At 41.0% G+C, this 17,041-nt stretch overlaps 1 protein-coding gene across 14 annotated transcripts in view; it reads right to left on the reverse strand.

The window, feature by feature from the left end:
• The window catches only part of BRSK2 (BR serine/threonine kinase 2), a 390,734-nt gene that overhangs the window by 106,597 nt on the left and 267,096 nt on the right, over positions 1-17,041 (reverse strand). For all 14 annotated transcript variants that reach the window (XM_079988290.1, XM_079988300.1, XM_079988297.1 and 11 more), the window contains exon 3: positions 15,967-16,052. In XM_079988290.1, coding sequence (XP_079844416.1) covers positions 15,967-16,052 — 86 coding nt within the window. The remainder of the gene's footprint in view (positions 1-15,966; positions 16,053-17,041) is intronic.

Below are 17,041 nucleotides of genomic sequence, written 5' to 3' on the forward strand. Positions count from 1 at the left end.
GGCTTTAAAACAACAAGAACAGATGACTTCATTGCTCCCAGTATCCCTTTTAATTGATCTCCATTGCTTAAACATACATTCTGCCTAAAAGGACCATGGATAGTGATCTACCTATCGTGCAGTATGTACGGTAACTAAACAGTTGTGCTAGAGCAATGACTTTTAGGTACACAGTGGAACTTTGCTGCCTTCTCTTCTCTCTGCCTGCCTCTATACATGCCCAGTACATCTGCCCTGGAGCATTGGGGGAACCCCCATAACTGATTTAGGGGACACATGAGAAAAGGAGAGGGTCTGGAAGTTCCATTACACAGCTAAAACTCTTTGCACAAGTGAAACAATTTAGTCGGATACTGCCCAATATCTTCTAAAATAACACTGCTGGAATTAATATCAATGCACATTTAAACTCCATATTCAGTGACATGAAGTTCCGATTTGCAACCACATTAGTAGTAAAATTGTTTGCAGACTAAAAAATGATAATGTGACAGCAAATTCCCAACTTTCAGACTTAGAAGTAGGTGACTAAGAAAACATTTGCAGTTATTTTGTTTTGTTTTGAGGTGCTCTGAAAAGCATTGATTCTTCTGTAAATTTAGTCCCATCAAAACTGACTTACACAAGAGGCAATTAAGGAAAAGAATAAAGAATTACCAGGATGTTTTTAATATTTGGTGACTGCAAGATTATTATATACAATGTACCATATATACAGATTGTTTTGCTTTATAATTTTTGAGATTTTCATTTATAAGCCACTAGAGTGTGATTTTATCATTGAAAGGCAGGATAAAAATATCCAAATATAGAAAGTATAAATAAATGATTAGATGCAAAATTATCATATGGAAGACAAAGTTCACGAGTGAAGAACAACAAAAGTATCGGGATAGTTCTGACTCAAAAAAATTAATAAGTAATGTAGGAGTTAAAGCATGGTAGAAAATCACTTATTTTCATGAAATATGGAATGAAGAAGAATCAGGTAAAAGCAAATAATGGAAACTCTTGTGCACTGTCATCCTTTGCATATTTACTTGGAAATATATCCAATCAAACTTACTCTGAAGTAAAAATGTATAGGGTACCACGGTGTTTGTTGTGATAAAAGATGTTTTTTCTTATTGGAAATACCTTCATTTGTGTGTTATTGTATGTTAAGGATGGTGATGCATCGCAATCAATTTTTAAAAACAACATTAAAAGGGATAATGGGGCAATTGCTGTTTGATAGAGTTAGATATCTGGTCTGCCAAGTCTAGTACTTTCTGCTCTGCTAGCAGCTCCCCAGTGTCTGCTATCTTTTGACTACAGATGCTGGAGATCACACCAGGGACCTTATGCATGGTCTAACCTCTAAATTATTCACTTAATTTTAGAACCATCTTTCAGGAAAACATCAAACTGTGATAGATATCAAGAGTGTGTCTCTATCTGCTTAAAGGAACTATGTGATCAGTTTCCTTCACAATCAGATATTGTGAAACCAAAGGTTTGCTATGTGAAGCTAAACCAAGCCAATAGTCCCCACTAGTCAAGTGGGGCTTAGATACAAGTGGTGCCAAACCGTTCCCAGATTACCATGCTGTCATCATGGGAAAGAATTCCTGTCCTGGGTGCACACTACACAGAAGTCACTCCAGAATTTTAAGTTATAACCCTTTTATAATAGCATCTATGGTATAAGATGGGACGCGGGTGGCGCTGTGGGTAAAAGCCTCAGCGCCTAGGACTTGCCAATCGCATGGTTGGCGGTTCGAATCCCCGTGGCGGGGTGCGCTCCTGTTGCTTGGTCCCATCGCCTGCCAACCTAGCAGTTCAAAAGCACCCCCCGGGTGCAAGTAGATAAATAGGGACCGCTTACTGGCGGGAAGGTAAACGGTGTTCCGTGTGCTGCGCTGGCTCGCCAGATGCAGCTTGTCACGCTGGCCACGTGACCTGGAAGTGTCTGCGGACAGCGCTGGCTCCCGGCCTCTAGAGTGAGATGAGCGCACAACCCTAGAGTCTGTCAAGACTGGCCCGTACGGGCAGGGGTACCTTTACCTTTTTATGGTATAAGATGGGCCTAGAATACCATGCTTGGACAATGTGGTGTTTGATTCATTTTTCTGCTATGAAACTCTGTAGGGAACAGGTTATTGTCCAAGTCTGGACCTAGTGACATCTGGCAAATCTAGTGGTACGTCCAAAATTAGCTTTCTAATTAGGGACTTGGATAACTCATTCCTTCTGCTGTGGACAGCTGATGTTTTGGACAGGGTGAAGCCGTAGGACAAAACTGTATGTAGCTTAAGGTATAATACTAATTTAGATACAACACCATTCATATATAAAGATGTGCAGACATGCAGACAGATGCCCTCCATTACACAGACTTCAAATGCCCAAGTTCAGAAAATTACAAGTCTAGCATTTTTCTGACCCACAGTAGGAACAGCACAGCAAATTTATTTATTTATCAACTTTCACTTATTAAAAATGCCTCAGTATGCAGCACCAACGTCTTGAATGAAAAGTAAAACAAACTGAGGGGCAGAGATAATTCAGAGGGTTATTTATTTTTGTTCACCACCCTGAAGCGTCAGAGACAGTAATGGAAACAAATGGAGTAAGACATTTTTAAAAGATTGGTGCTCTTGTCTCGTCAGGGGAAGCAAGAGGAGCACAGAGACAATGTATTCTGTGCTAACAGCTCTGCTAACATGAGGAGAGTGGCAGACTTGTTTGTTAAGCAATGCTCAAGGTGCAAGAGCTGATACACAGAGGAGGTTTTCTGTGTAATGCAACATCTCAAATACTCCGGTCCTAAATTACTAGTGCACCAGAGACACTAACAGAAGCTATTCCTTCGCATTCAATCAATTCCCTTCAAGATTGCCTCCACCAGATGGCTTTGATTAAACAGCCTTACTTTAGTACCCAACTCCTGCTCCATGCTCTTGGATTGAATTAAACTCAATCCAACCCTGGAATGGAAATATAAACATATTTACCAAATACTTCTAACTAGAGCTATTAACTACAAGTTTATTATTGTGAACCTAGAAGCTTTCGCAGAGATTGCATGTGCACACATATTTTGATTATCCATTTTACAGATCAGTTCTCAAAGGTGGGTGGTTCCTGCTTGGATTTAGAATCAATTGCCAACATGGCTAATTTTGATTTCCTCCTGCTTTAAGGATTATTCAGTACTCTTACTAATCTCATAGACATTTCTTTGCTGGTCCATCTATCTGTGGGCATTTTTATGTGGAAGTAAGTCCCACCATATTCAATAGGTTAGAATTGCAACTGCAAATACCTTCCCAGTCAGTATTACATAGACAGATGTTTTTGACTGAAACTACAAGGGCAGAAATTAAATAATATGGTTGGTCCACATGACTCTGCTTTTCCATCTTTTTGGGGAAGGAACTGTGGAATGGAATGGAAGACGACTATCAGTTATGTCCACATTTGTTATATTTTAGGCCTTTTCTGCAGTTTCTTGTACATTAAAACATATCCTGCTTACTCACTGTATTTAGGAGCTTGGAAAACAGGTCTCCTGCATCTGAGTCACTGAACCAAAAATAATATTGTTTGTCGTTTTGGGGTCAACTTGTTCATCCATGTGCAACACATGGAAGGTGACAAATGGGGTGCTGGGCAGGATCTGATATGGTCTGTATCACTAGTAGAGGTGCCAACCTTTGTCCAAAATGGTCCCCCCTCTCACCCCCCCCCAAAAAAAATCCATTGCAGGCCATGTGAAGTTCTACACTGCTCTCATGACTCCAGGAATGTTCCTGGCAAGTGGCAATGGAAGTCAGCACACAGGTGATAGCCCTTTCCCACCAGGGTAGTGGCTGCGAGAAAGCAAATGCCGGCCACAGGAAACTCAGACTCAGTGGTGGAGCCAGAACACTAAAGAGGCGGGGTGAAGCACCCACTTTAGAAACTGGTGAAAGGGAGGCATTCCAGTGGCCGCAGGAGGATGGGATTAGGGAGCAACACATTGCCATTTTTCCTCAGGTGGCTAAACAGGACACACCGCCCCTGCTCAGTGGTGCTTATCAACAGCTAGCTGCTTCCTTCACTAAGTCCAAAGTGCTGACAAAAGAGTTAAAAAGAAGTTGAAGTAAGAAAAGAGGTTATGAGATGAAGAGAAGGAGGATGGGTGGAAAAAATTGAGGGGTATGTGGGAGGGAGCCCAAGCAGAAGATAGGGAGAACAAGAAGCAGCAAAGGAAAGAGTTCTGTTTGTCCCACTTTGATTTTGCAATTCCTTGTCACTTTCCTGTAGTTATTTCTATTATGTTATTTGGGGTGGGCTTAAACGAGCAAAATGCACTATAATGAGGGCTCAAAGCTGCGCTTTTTTTTCTAGAAAAAAGTGCTGGTACTCAATAGCAAGCAGGGGGAAGGCCCAGGGCATGGGGGAGGGGTGGTCTGACACCAAGACTGGGCGGTGAGAGTGAGTTAGCTGCTTGATGCTCCCTTGCCTACTCACCCACCTGCTGCCCAGGTGAAGAGGCCTCCCTGCCAATCTTTTGGAAGGAGGCAGCAGGACTCCAGGACCTTTCGGAGCCTTGCACCTCCTTCCCTAAGCTGGACAAATGCTTCCCAGGCTTAGAGAAGGAGTCACGATGCTCTGATGGGATCCAAAAGTTCTTCCACCTCCTTCCTCTCCAAAGGTGGCAGTACTGTGTACCATTGCGAACCACCAGGAAAAAAAAGTGCACTGGCTTAAAGCACCAATAGACCAAGGTATGTCTCTGGGCCCTCACTGAAAGGCAAACGAAAGGGTTGGAAAGGAGAGATAAAACCACATGAGGGAAAACTTTGGAGCTTAAAGGGAATGCGATTCAACTGTTCATGGGGAAATAAACAAAGTGCTCAATATGAAGAATGGTTTTATCCTTCAGAGAAAATTGGAACGATTATATGAACCAACCAAGTGATTCTTCAGCAAAAGGGGGAAAAGTTTTATTTATTTGGTTCTTATTTGCTTTGTTGTTTTCCCATCTGTATCACAGATTCACCTCCTTGCTAATAATAGCTAACAAGCTCCTAACCTCAAATGGCTCCTTTAGGTATCATCACATCAGAGAGACTAGCAGCTGTGATAAGCAGCCAGGCTAGATATTCTTTTTCTGAACATACTGAAACTCTGAGCTGATCTTAAAAGACACAGAAAGCTGTAACAGCAGCACTGCAATGGCTAAATTCTCCACTACAGAATTCTCTGGAAACATCAGAAAGAAAGCAAACTCTAGAACTCTAGGTTCCCAAATTCTACAGTTTCCAGAAAATATTTAGCTACCAGCACACAACAGAGTATTCTGTATATACTCATAGACATACCAGCAAACCTGTATTATTCTCCCTTTCTTGTTTTCTGGGAGATTCAGGAAACCGCCCCCTCTGCCAAAACAAGATGAACCCAATTATTATTGATGTTGTGGTTGCATGGAGAGGGGCCTGATCTGCCTTAGCCTGGAGCTGGTACTGCAAAATATGAGGATTTTACGGCCCTCAGCCTTTTGCCCTAGCCAGTGCAAATGGCACAGCTTTAGTTACTGCAGGGGGTCTGCCAGCGATAGGATTGCTGCATCAGTTTTCATTTATAAAATGTGAAATAAATACTATTTCAGCAACTTGGGAATGAACTAAACCAGTAACAATTAAAAAAAAAAATTAATCCTGCCCTCTTGTGTGCCAGAACTCAGGAGAGGCAAAGCACTGGCCTACTCACTGGGCTGGTTTGCATGCAATGCAAAACAATGGTTTAGCATTGAACAAACGAGCCTCAGTGAGCCTGAACAAAGCCTCAAGTGCCTCACTCTTCTTCCTCCTCCTCCTGTGCAATTTGGATTCATATTTTGGAATTCCTTTGCCCTTTACCCAATTCAAAGGTTGTCATTATGTATGAATTAAGAATCAGTATTTAAAATAAATTATATTTTGTTTGAAGTTGGATTGTTTTGCCATTGACTAGAGCTTATTTTAAAACGTTTTCCTGGTTCATATGTAACAAGCCACAAATCACAGAAGGTGAATCCTGAATTTATTTGTCCTCCCAGCTGCACAAAAGGAGAAGAGGGGAATGAGAGCTGTAGCTGGGCTCTCCGAGGCTCATGCACGTAACAATAATTAATCATGGTTTACTGCTACAAGTGAACCAGGCCTCTAGGTTCACCTGAGTTTATGAGCTTATAAATAGTAATTTGCCTGTTTGCCATAGTGAGTAAGAATTTACTAAAGACAACCAGGCTGAGAAGCTCTAGTTAACTTCTTTTAAACCATCAATATGCCCCAAACATCATATATATATATATGAGTAGCTAGGCTGGCTTGTAAACTTTTGTGAGGTGGGGTTGAACTTCTTTTTTTTTGGGGGGGGGGGTGAGTTTGGAAAAAGGGATACAAAGATTATTATCTATTATCTTTTAAAAAAACACAAAGAAAAAGGAGAAGAGAGAGAGAAATACAGGATAGAAAGATAGAGAAGGGATAAAGGGGAGAAGAAGAAGAGAAGGAAGGAAGGAAGTTCTGATTCTTCATCTGTACATAAATGTTATTCAACTCAGCCATGCCAATATAACACCCAATAAAACCACTTTCTATAAACCAACATTAGGCCTTGCCCCCGTGACAATAGGTGCCTGGGCATGCTGACGTCACTGTGGGGTGTGCCAACACAGTGGCGTAGCGTGGGGGTGCAGGGGGGGCCCGGCCACACCGGGCGCAACATCTGGGGGCGGGGCGCTCGCACTCGCAGCTCTCTGCCCCTACTAAAATCCACAGGTTAGGGGGCGCAAATTACTTGCCTTGCCCCGGGTGCTGACAACCCACGCTACGCCACTGTGCCAACATGACGCACACACGCTACGAGGTGTGCTGACCTGATGTCAGCACATCCCTGTGACATGCGTGCACTGCCGAGTGGAATACTGAGGGTCCTGGACTCCTCATAAAAAAATGTGGGTGCCCAGGCACCCTGGGCCCCACATAGACAGCACCTATGGACAACATTGTCTTCAATCCTCAAACCCAAATGTCATTAGTTAATTTTCTTTTTCACACAAAAAGTCTATGGGAGGTTTCCAATTTTTAGTAAATGTTAGCAATGACTTTTCTCTGATTAAACATGTCAGTTTTGCCATCTCAGCTAAGTCCATTGATTTTAACAACTATTCTTCCATTGTTGGTAATGATTAATCTTTCCATCTTTGTGCATATAAAGGTGTCACCATTGTAATCATATGTTGAAACAAAGTTCCATAAGCTTTTTCTAACTGTATATGCATAAGCCCTAGCAGGAAGAGTTCTGCCTTTAGTTGAATATTAACCTTCAAAATTATCCATATCAGTGTGTGTATTTGTATCCTCGGGGGGGGGGGGGTTACATGTCCACCAAGCACAGCAAAATGTCCCTTCATGTTCTTTAAATTTCTAACACATGTTATTGCGAAAATGTAGAAATTACTGCTGGAATTTGGAATGCAAGAAGAACAAGTTAAAGAATGTATGATTAAATGGGCAAAAAACTTTGGGTATAAAATACATATGGTTGCCCTCAGTTGACCCCAAATTAGGTTGTGAAATTGTTAACTGGGACTGGACAGTCTGAACACTGTACGCCAGTGATTCACCATCTGCACTGTTTGTCACTCTTTCTCTGGGTCTAAGTTTTTACTTTTAATATTTTTAACAGCTTGGAACCACGTCCCAAGGGTTTGTCTCCTTGCATAAGTACTTACACAAACCTTAAGATCACACTCAGAGGCCATTCTCTCAGTACCCCTGCCATGTGAAATTCAGCAAGTGGCTACTAGGGAGGGGGCTTTTTTATGTTGACCACCCCAGGTGTGGAATGCCAAGAAATGCCCACCCTTTTTGTGGTCATTTCCCGGTACTTAACCTTTTAAAACCTACACACATTTTTAGAATTACACCAGTCTTTATTGATTTTAGTCTCTGAGGCTTGAGTTATGTAATTATTTTATTGTTGGTTATTTATATTAAAATTTGATTGATACTTTAAGCTTCCCAGAGGACTTTGTTACTGCCTGCCTTGCTAAATAAGTATACAGAACCAGATTGATCATGGCTGTCTATATATACCTGAGATACAGCAAATGGTAGGAGGAAGACCTTTGGGTCAATTCCATTTGCCCTTCCTTAGCTGTTGTCCTATGGCTCCTTTAATCTGTTTACCTTTTACAGTTGCAGAGGCGTAACTTCCTACATGCATCCAGTAAGTGCTATGCCAGAAATAATAAGTAGCCCCATGTTCTCCCCAAATTAATTCCTCGCGCCATATGCAATTAGGAAACAAGAATGACCACAGAGACAAAACTCAGCAGCCAACAGCACCATGACTCCCATGTCTTGAGTGAAATCAGTGACCCAAGTCAGAAGCCAAGAGCAGTTTTTCCTTCCTCAAAATCCTCAGTATTTAGACATTAAGTATTCCTTTCTTTTGATGCAACCAGTAATTAGGAAACTCATTATATCTCACAGCTATAGTTTTGCACAGCCAGTGATCTGGTTAGTTCAGAATGAAGGGGAATCGCAGAAGAGAGTTACAGTGAAACAAACACCCTTCTACATTTAAATCAGCATTTTTCTTTGGGGGGAGCAGGAGAGAGAGAAATCCCAGTACGTTTCTACTCAACACAGAGTTTAAAAGTGTCCAGCCCAGACTGTTACAAAATTCTTTCAGGAATTCCCCCCTTGTGCTGCTTTCTATTGATTAAATAATCTCTATTAGATATTAAGCTCCTTGTTATTGGTGCAGCATATAAATTATTCAAGAGCTATATAAATTCTTATGGCGGGCATGAATTTTTAAACCCTAATTTGGTATTGAGCCAAGACCTCTTCATTTAAAAATTGGGCTCCCCCCTCCCCATTTCCCTCTGGCAGGAAATGAATAGATGCGCTCCTATGATTTTATTTTGTTTTAAGGGGGATCATCTTAACACCCACTGATTATTTGAAGGGATATGTTAAAAACAAAGGTTGCTAAGCATATTTAGGATGAAGCTAAAGAGGTGTGTTTTTATGCTGCTGAACCACTTGAGTCTTTGATTTATTGGGGATGAAAGGCTTTTTTGAATGCTACTTTGCCTGTTATTTATAGTGTGTTGTTGTGCATGCCTAAACACCACCAAATATCCGTATAGGAGTATGCAACCACCCAGAGGGATCTCTAGGCTATGTTGGGCAAGCTGAACATTCCATCAGCCAGTGCCCTTTCCAAAGAAGCAAATTTCCTTCGCTCCAGTGGCCAATTATCAGGGCTTCCCTGGCAATCCTGCAATGTTCCTGACTTTTAGTTTTAAGAATCTCTCTGTGTGTAAGTGTCCAAACTCTGCCTTCTGATGAATTTGTGCTCCTCTTATATTCCATTACCGTGCTATGCTTTTGTTGCCCAATATGTTGGTATCCTGATTAATCTCTAAATGGGCTAAGGTTTATTCACCATGAGGAGGATTGCAGTAGTACCCCCCCAAAAAAAAAAACCATACTCAGTGGCATATAAAACTCCATGTGGCATCTTCTTTTCAGATGACTCTGATTGCTATAAACCAGATAACTTGTGGAGAAAAAATAAGGTACTTCTCATGTAAGATTTGTATTTTTGTACATCCTTGTCTAATACAAAGGTATATAAGTGACATTATTATTCCAATATAAATCCATTTATTTATAACCTTTTAAAATAAATGCATTCCAAATGTCATTATATTGTCCAGGCATAATCTTTTTGCATTTTATGCACTTTTTGTTTCCTTTTTTATATTTGATTTAATTTGATTGAAATGTTTTCAATAAAATATAAGGTTGTGGGGGTTTTTTATTAAAAAAATAAGATTTGCATTTTTTGTATTTTTATATTTTAGGTCCCTGATGAAAAATTAGAAATAATTCTTACCTTACAAATATTTTTCCATAGATATTAATGAGGCATTGGCATTTATTTATATGCCATCCTACAATTAGGGGCTGGCACTATGCTGTGGCTCTGACATTGAGCATGGCACATTGTTCACTCACTTTCCTGCAATGACTCTTCCTGCTTGGAGAACACTGGAAACAATGTGATGTAGAATTGATCTACACATGCAGCAGACCATACCTGTCTGAGTGCAGGTGAGAGATCTCATGGTTTGAATGCTCCATTTAAAAAGCTACATTCACATGGAAAATTAGCATATCATAGGGAAGACTAGACCAAACTCTGGCATACTAGTTTTCCATGTGTAGGCAATGCTGTCTTTTTTTCTTTTTTTTAAACGGGAGAGCATTTAACTTGAGATTGACCCAACTGCCATCTGAACCAGATTCCAGGAATCATTCTACTGCATGTGTAGGTCACCTCCTAGTCAACTTGACCTTTCTGCATATTAGAAAGAAAACCAGGATTGTAGCACAATGAGTTGTCTCATTAGCTTAGCTAGGCTGCTAAATGTTTAATTCCCCCCGCCCAAATGCATTTTCAGCCTTAAATAAACTGTAGAAAAAGGATTTGATTCATGGCTGCATTAGGAATCTACTCAACCAAAGCCCCCTGTCACAAATTAAATCATAAACCAAAAGTAAAACATGATTTGTGAAATTAACATTTATCGAGGAAATATTCCCCAGCGCTGCATTATGCTTAGTCTTTGGCGTCCAAAATATCAACCATAATTCATAATATGCCTAAGAAAACATGCCACCAGCATTGCCATCAAGGCAAGGAGTTTAATGGAAAAGTGATGCAGTAACCAGGGACTCATATTAGATGGGGATGAGCTGTGCTGTATTTCTTAGTAACATCAGCATTCCTCCTTCCATCCTTGAACCATGTCATCCCTCCACTGGCACTCCCCTGCATTGTTTAATATTATCCAAATCTCATTGACTGATTGATTATCTTTCCATATTTCCAGTCTTATAAACTTGTTTTAATAATGAGCAATGACATTTAGCACAAAATCAGCATAATCTTCCTTAAATTATCATAATTAATCATAACAGCTAGCTTTTTATACGCTGACAACAACTATTCTTCATCTGAGGATCCAGTTCTCTGAGATACATCTTTTTAAATCCCATTTTACAGATGGAGCAACTGAGGTTTAGATTGTGATGGATGAACTGCTCAGATCCATACAACTATTCAATGTTGTTGTCAGTTTTAAAGCCATTGAATTTCAGAATGCAATTACGATGATAAAATGTGCATTAAAATGCATATGATAGTGAGAATAATTTGGAGAAATTGCTTTGCAAAAATGTGTGTATTAGGGGAAATTCCATTAAAAAATGTGTATATTAAGAGAAATTCAGACTGAAATGCTGATGAATTTTCATGAGGACTTCTAAATATATTAACAATAATGAACACAAATTGATACAGACATGTGGAGAATTGAACTTAAGACTAGAAAAAACGAGAAACTGAAAAAAGCAGAAATGAACAGATCTACCAAACCCTACTTACAGTGCAATCCTATGCAGGATTAGGAGTAACTACACAAGATTAGGCTGTTGTAAAAACAACTTCAAAGAGTTCAAGGGCAATTTAACAATTTACAGATCTGCCGTGAGATGAGCTTTTGTGGATAAGCATGGATATAAGAAATCTTGATTCAAATTTAAGCTCATTTACAAAGCTCATTAGGAAGCCTTGAGAATATCATTACCACTCAGCATAAAATACCTTACAAGGTTGTTGCATACATACATAAGGTAAGGTAATAAATAACACTACGGCCAGAAGCTAAACTAAACAGTGTTTCCGTGTGCTCTGGCACTTGTCATGGGATCCCGTTGCACCAGAAGTGGTTTAGTCATGCTGGCCACATGACCCGGAAAGCTGTCTGTGGACAAACACTGGCTCCCTCAGCCTGAAGCAAGATTAGCGCCGCACCCCATAGTTGCCTTTGACTGGACTTAACCGCCCAGGGGTCCTTTACCTTTTTTACCTTTGTACATACATAAATAAATACACACACATGATGGGACTTATGTCTGAGTAGACATGCCTAAGCTTGCACTATAAAACACTATTCTGAACTCTGAGTAGGAAAGGGAAGATACAGATGAAACAAATAACATTTCTGGTCATAAGGGTCTCTGCTTTCACCTCATGCAAACAATAGTATATTCTACCTTTTCAGTGCTGTACTTCAAAATGATCAGTCCATGTAGCTATGTGGTAATCATATAAAGATAAATGTAACTTCATTGACCTTTTACGATATGGGTTTGGGAGGAACACAATTATATGACACTGATTCCTGATTGTGACTTAAAGTGGTGTTTTTTTTGGGGGGGTTGGTGTTTTTTTTACTGTGCAACCACCCACCACTCCCCTAGGCCTAAATTACTCATTCTTAGAACAATTAGTTTCCTACAAGAGAAACCATAATGATTTCAAAATAGTAAATTATTATGCACAGGTAGGAATTATGTACAATTGTCAAGTCGCTTTAAGACATTTTATGTAGTCAGTGACAAAATAATAATAACAACCATTGCTTTACTGACACCTCTCTCTCTCTCTCTCTCTCTCTCTGTGTGTGTGTGTGTGTGTGTGTGTGTGTGTGTGTTTTATGTGTGCGATTTGTGTACACACACACCCTCAAGGGGGAGGGAAGGGGGGGAGAAAGACTAAGAGTGACAAAATATTGCTGGTAGCCCACAGTTCACTGCTGAAGAGAATTTCTCACACCAAAATAAATTACAACCACTTCTACTAAACCAACCCTTGAACTGTTGGCACAATCTTATTGGATAAAAATTCATTGTTCCAGTTGTATGGTCCACATGGGATTATTACATCCATGCAACATTCTTTCTTGGTTCACCAATTATTATACCCTTACAGAGATGTGACATTAAAAGGGCTACCTCCAGCAAAGCTTTAATAAAAAAAAGACCCTTTTGCTTGCAATACAGTTAGAAACTTGGGGGGGGGGCACCATTTAGTTTCCTCATATGCTTTCTCTTTCTCATTTAAAAATAATTGCCCCTCCCCGCAATACAGAAGTGAGTGAAGATTAATATGGCATGTCTGTCTGGCAAGAAATTCAATATTTGGGGCTTCTTTCTAATAAACTCTGAGAAACTCTGTCCTTGGTTCAGACTCACTGGCTCACTGTGAAAATGCTCTAGACAAGCTATATTAATTATTCGTGCAAAGACAGCAGAACAGAGTTGCTGGTTTATTTGGTACAAGCAAACCCCACCCCTCAAAAAAACCTTCAGTATCTCAACTGACTATGGGATTTTAATTGCACTTCAAAAAGGGAGACATAATCAAATTTATATTCAAAAAGATTTTAATGACAAAGTGCTTTATTAAACTGATTGGTTGCAAGATCTGCTAGACTTGAAGTTGGGCAACCCACGTCCAAAGTCTAGTGCAGGCAGACTCAATGAGTGGCCTTGAAAAGTCACACACTGATTTGGTTCTGGTAATCATCTAAATTGTGGTTTAGATAACCGATGGGCAACCTGTGGTTCCAGGGCTGCACATAGCTCCTGACCTCATTTTATGCCCCTCCTGACACCTATTGAAGCCCTATACATCCATCCTCTCAAAGTTCCTTCCTTCCTGATCGCTTCCTCTTATTTTTTCCTGGCTTTTACAATTGCTCCCTCTCCACTCTTTATGCAACACAGGAGTCTAATATGGACCACTGAGTTATGGCTCTGTATGTAGTTTTAGAACAATCAGAAGGGGCAGTATTTTATTTGATAAAAAATCATGGCTTTTTAAATAAAAAAACCACAATTTTCTTTTATAGAGCTTCAAGAAAAAACATTTTTTAAGCCACCAGTCTGAGAACAAATTGGAAGGATACATACACACAGAGGAACATCTATTGATATAGCCACAGTATGTGTATAGCACACTAAAGTCCAAAAAGAATAATTTTTGCTTGCTTTCCAGAACAGCAGCTATGTATATTGGTCTGTTGTACTAAAAGAAAAGAAAAAACCTCTGTACACTCATTGCAGAGTAACCCCATCAAACCTAAGGAAGCTTATTTCCCCTAATCTAAATCTAATATGCGGCAGCCAAAATAAAAATTGAAGAAGGGCAAACTTTTTGATTTTTTTTATATATATTTTGATTCCAAATTAGTTAATCTGGAACACCTTTGTGGCTCCATCTATCTTTAATTGTGTCCCTGTCCATCCCTGGAATGAGGGAATGTGAACAGAAAGGTTATCTACCCCTGGTTTGATGATTATGAATGAGTTGTGCCCAGCTTGAACACTCCCTTTCCTTTTCCTTCTCATAGAACATAAGAAGCTGCCTAATACAGAGTCAGATCATTGGTCCATCTACTGTACATCAGCACTGTCAACAGAGAGCAGTCCTCCAGAGTTTCGAATAGGAGACAATTCTCAGAACCTAGGGCTTTCTGCATACAAAGCAGGTGGTCTGCCACAGAGGTATGGCTCGCTCCTACTCTGTACTACCATCCAGGGCCGAATTTAGGTTTGATGAGGCCCTAAGCTACTAAAGGTAATGGGGCCCTTTATATGTCCAGCTGTCCTTTGCCAACAACAAATGGTCACTGTTTTATGTGTTGAATATATGTTATATGGTAATTTATGATGGACCTAATAGGTATCTAAAGCCATTTGCACATAACAAAATATATATTTTATCAAAGTAATTGTTGAACTGAAATACAATTAAGAAGAAGTATATTAATAGTGAAATACAATTAAGAAGAAGTATATTTTGAGGGACCCTCAAGAGAGTGGGGCCCTAAACTATAGTTTGTTTAGCTTATATGTAAATTAGGCACTAGGGACGCAGGTGGCGCTGTGGGTTAAAGCCTCAGCGCCTAGGACTTGCCGATCGAAAGGTCGGCGGTTCGAATCCCTGCGGCGGGGTGCGCTCCCGCTGCTCGGTCCCAGCGCCTGCCAACCTAGCAGTTCGAAAGCACCTCCGGGTGCAAGTAGATAAATAGGGACCGCTTACCAGCGGGAAGGTAAACGGCGTTTCCGTGTGCGGCTCTGGTTCGCCAGAGCAGCGATGTCACGCTGGCCACGTGACCCAGAAGTGTCTCCGGACAGCGCTGGCCCCTGGCCTCTTAAGTGAGATGGGCGCACAACCCCAGAGTCTGTCAAGACTGGCCCGTACGGGCAGGGGTACCTTTACCTTTACCTTAAATTAGGCACTGCTACCATCAACCCTGGTACCATCAAGCTACGTTACTTCCTCTACTGATATATATTGCCAGCGATGTCCCCACAAATCAGTAAGCAACTTGGGCAGTGATAATCATTATCTCCTATACACAATTGCTTTTAGAGGAATACCTGCTGGATTTATATCACTTTTTATGCTAAAAACATGCTGGAGAAACGGTCGAGAACCACATCATAGTACAAATACCAGTTCTACACCTCTACTTAAAGGTAAAGGTAAAGGAACCCCTGACCGTTAGGTCCAGTCGTGAAAGACTCTGGGGTTGTGGTGCTCATCTTGCTTTATTGGCTGAGGGAACCGGTGTACAGCTTCCGGGTTATGTGGCCAGCATGACTAAGCCACTTCTGGCAAACCAGAGCAGTGCACGGAAACACCATTTACCTTCCCACTGGAGTGGTACCTATTTATCTACTTGCACTTGATGTGCTTTCGAACTGCTAGGTTGGCAGGAGCAGGGACCGAGCAATGGGAGCTCACCCTCTCGCTGGGATTCAAACCACCAACCTTCTGATCAGCAAGCCCTAGGATCTGTGGTTTAGACCACAGAGCCACAGAGCCACCCACGTCCCGACACCTCTACTTAGGCACTGTTAAAAACCTTGTTGAGAAAGCATAAAAATGAAATTATTGTGGTTTGTGCACCTGTTGTGTACAGTCTTATTTAGTCGGCTACATCCCATGTTAACAGATACTTAATGCATTCCCCACACACCCATCCCACCCCCTTGGCAAATGAATAATACCTACAAATATTTTTTATTTTCATAAACATCGTGCAGCTTTAAAACGTGTGGGTGTTCTATCAACTTCAGGATGGCTATTTCCCGCTCCACCTGAAAGAGAAAAGCAAAACACAAGGAATTGTTAGAATCTGTGTCTTAAGACTACATTAAGAATCTGTACTACTGTGTGTCTTCAGTTATTACCCACTGCCATCCCTTAAGTACCACTGACTTCCCCCGGTGTAGTTACCACACAGAAAACAAAGTAAAAATTCAGGAAATGGCAGGGCATAGAAATAAGAATGTGTGCTTAGTAATAATGAATAAACACATTATTAACAACGGTATTGTTATTAACTTCCACAGAACTAGGACACACTTGCTGGGGCATTTGCTTGTGTGCAGGCATCTCAGGAGGGCCTACCATGGCTGACACCTTGCCTGCTCCTCCAGTGCCCACTACTACTTCCCCTTCTCTGCTGGCTATGGCCCTCTACCCACCAGTCTCCCTGTCGTGTTTGTGAGTGAGCTAGCTTCCCTGTTGGTGGTCCTCTAAGACCATGAGCCAAGGGTGTGTGTGCTCATGTCCCTGGCCCACTGCAGTGCTTGTAAATCCACTCACACGCTCAAGGGAGAATCTGGGGGGTGCTCCAAGCTCTCGTGGGCTTACTCAGCAGCAGTCCTGAAATGAGTCAGGGAGCTGAGCAGCTGCTTGGTTTCTCCAGCCCATTACGGTGCTGCCGCCAGGTAAGCTCACCTGCCTCCCCCCAAAAATCTGAAGCCAGGCCTGCTTCTCAGATATGCAAAGTTTACACAAACAAATTATTTCTAGAGGGGTTGCCATGTCATCTATTGCAGCGAAAACAACAAAGAGTTTTGTGACACCTTAAAAACTACAAATTTATTGTGGCAAAAGATTTCATGGGTTAGTGTTCCCACTTCATGTACATGAAGTGCTATCCTTAGTGGGCACTTACATGCACATAGATGCAGAGAAACCAACATGAAACAATAAAAAATACAAGCCTACAGCAACCTTTTCATGTTTATGAAGATAACTACTCCTCCCCCCCCTTAAACAAGCTAAAAGTGGTATTCAG

This window comes from Podarcis cretensis (genome assembly GCF_951804945.1).
Source record: "Podarcis cretensis genome assembly, chromosome: 1".
Taxonomy (NCBI): domain Eukaryota; kingdom Metazoa; phylum Chordata; class Lepidosauria; order Squamata; family Lacertidae; genus Podarcis; species Podarcis cretensis.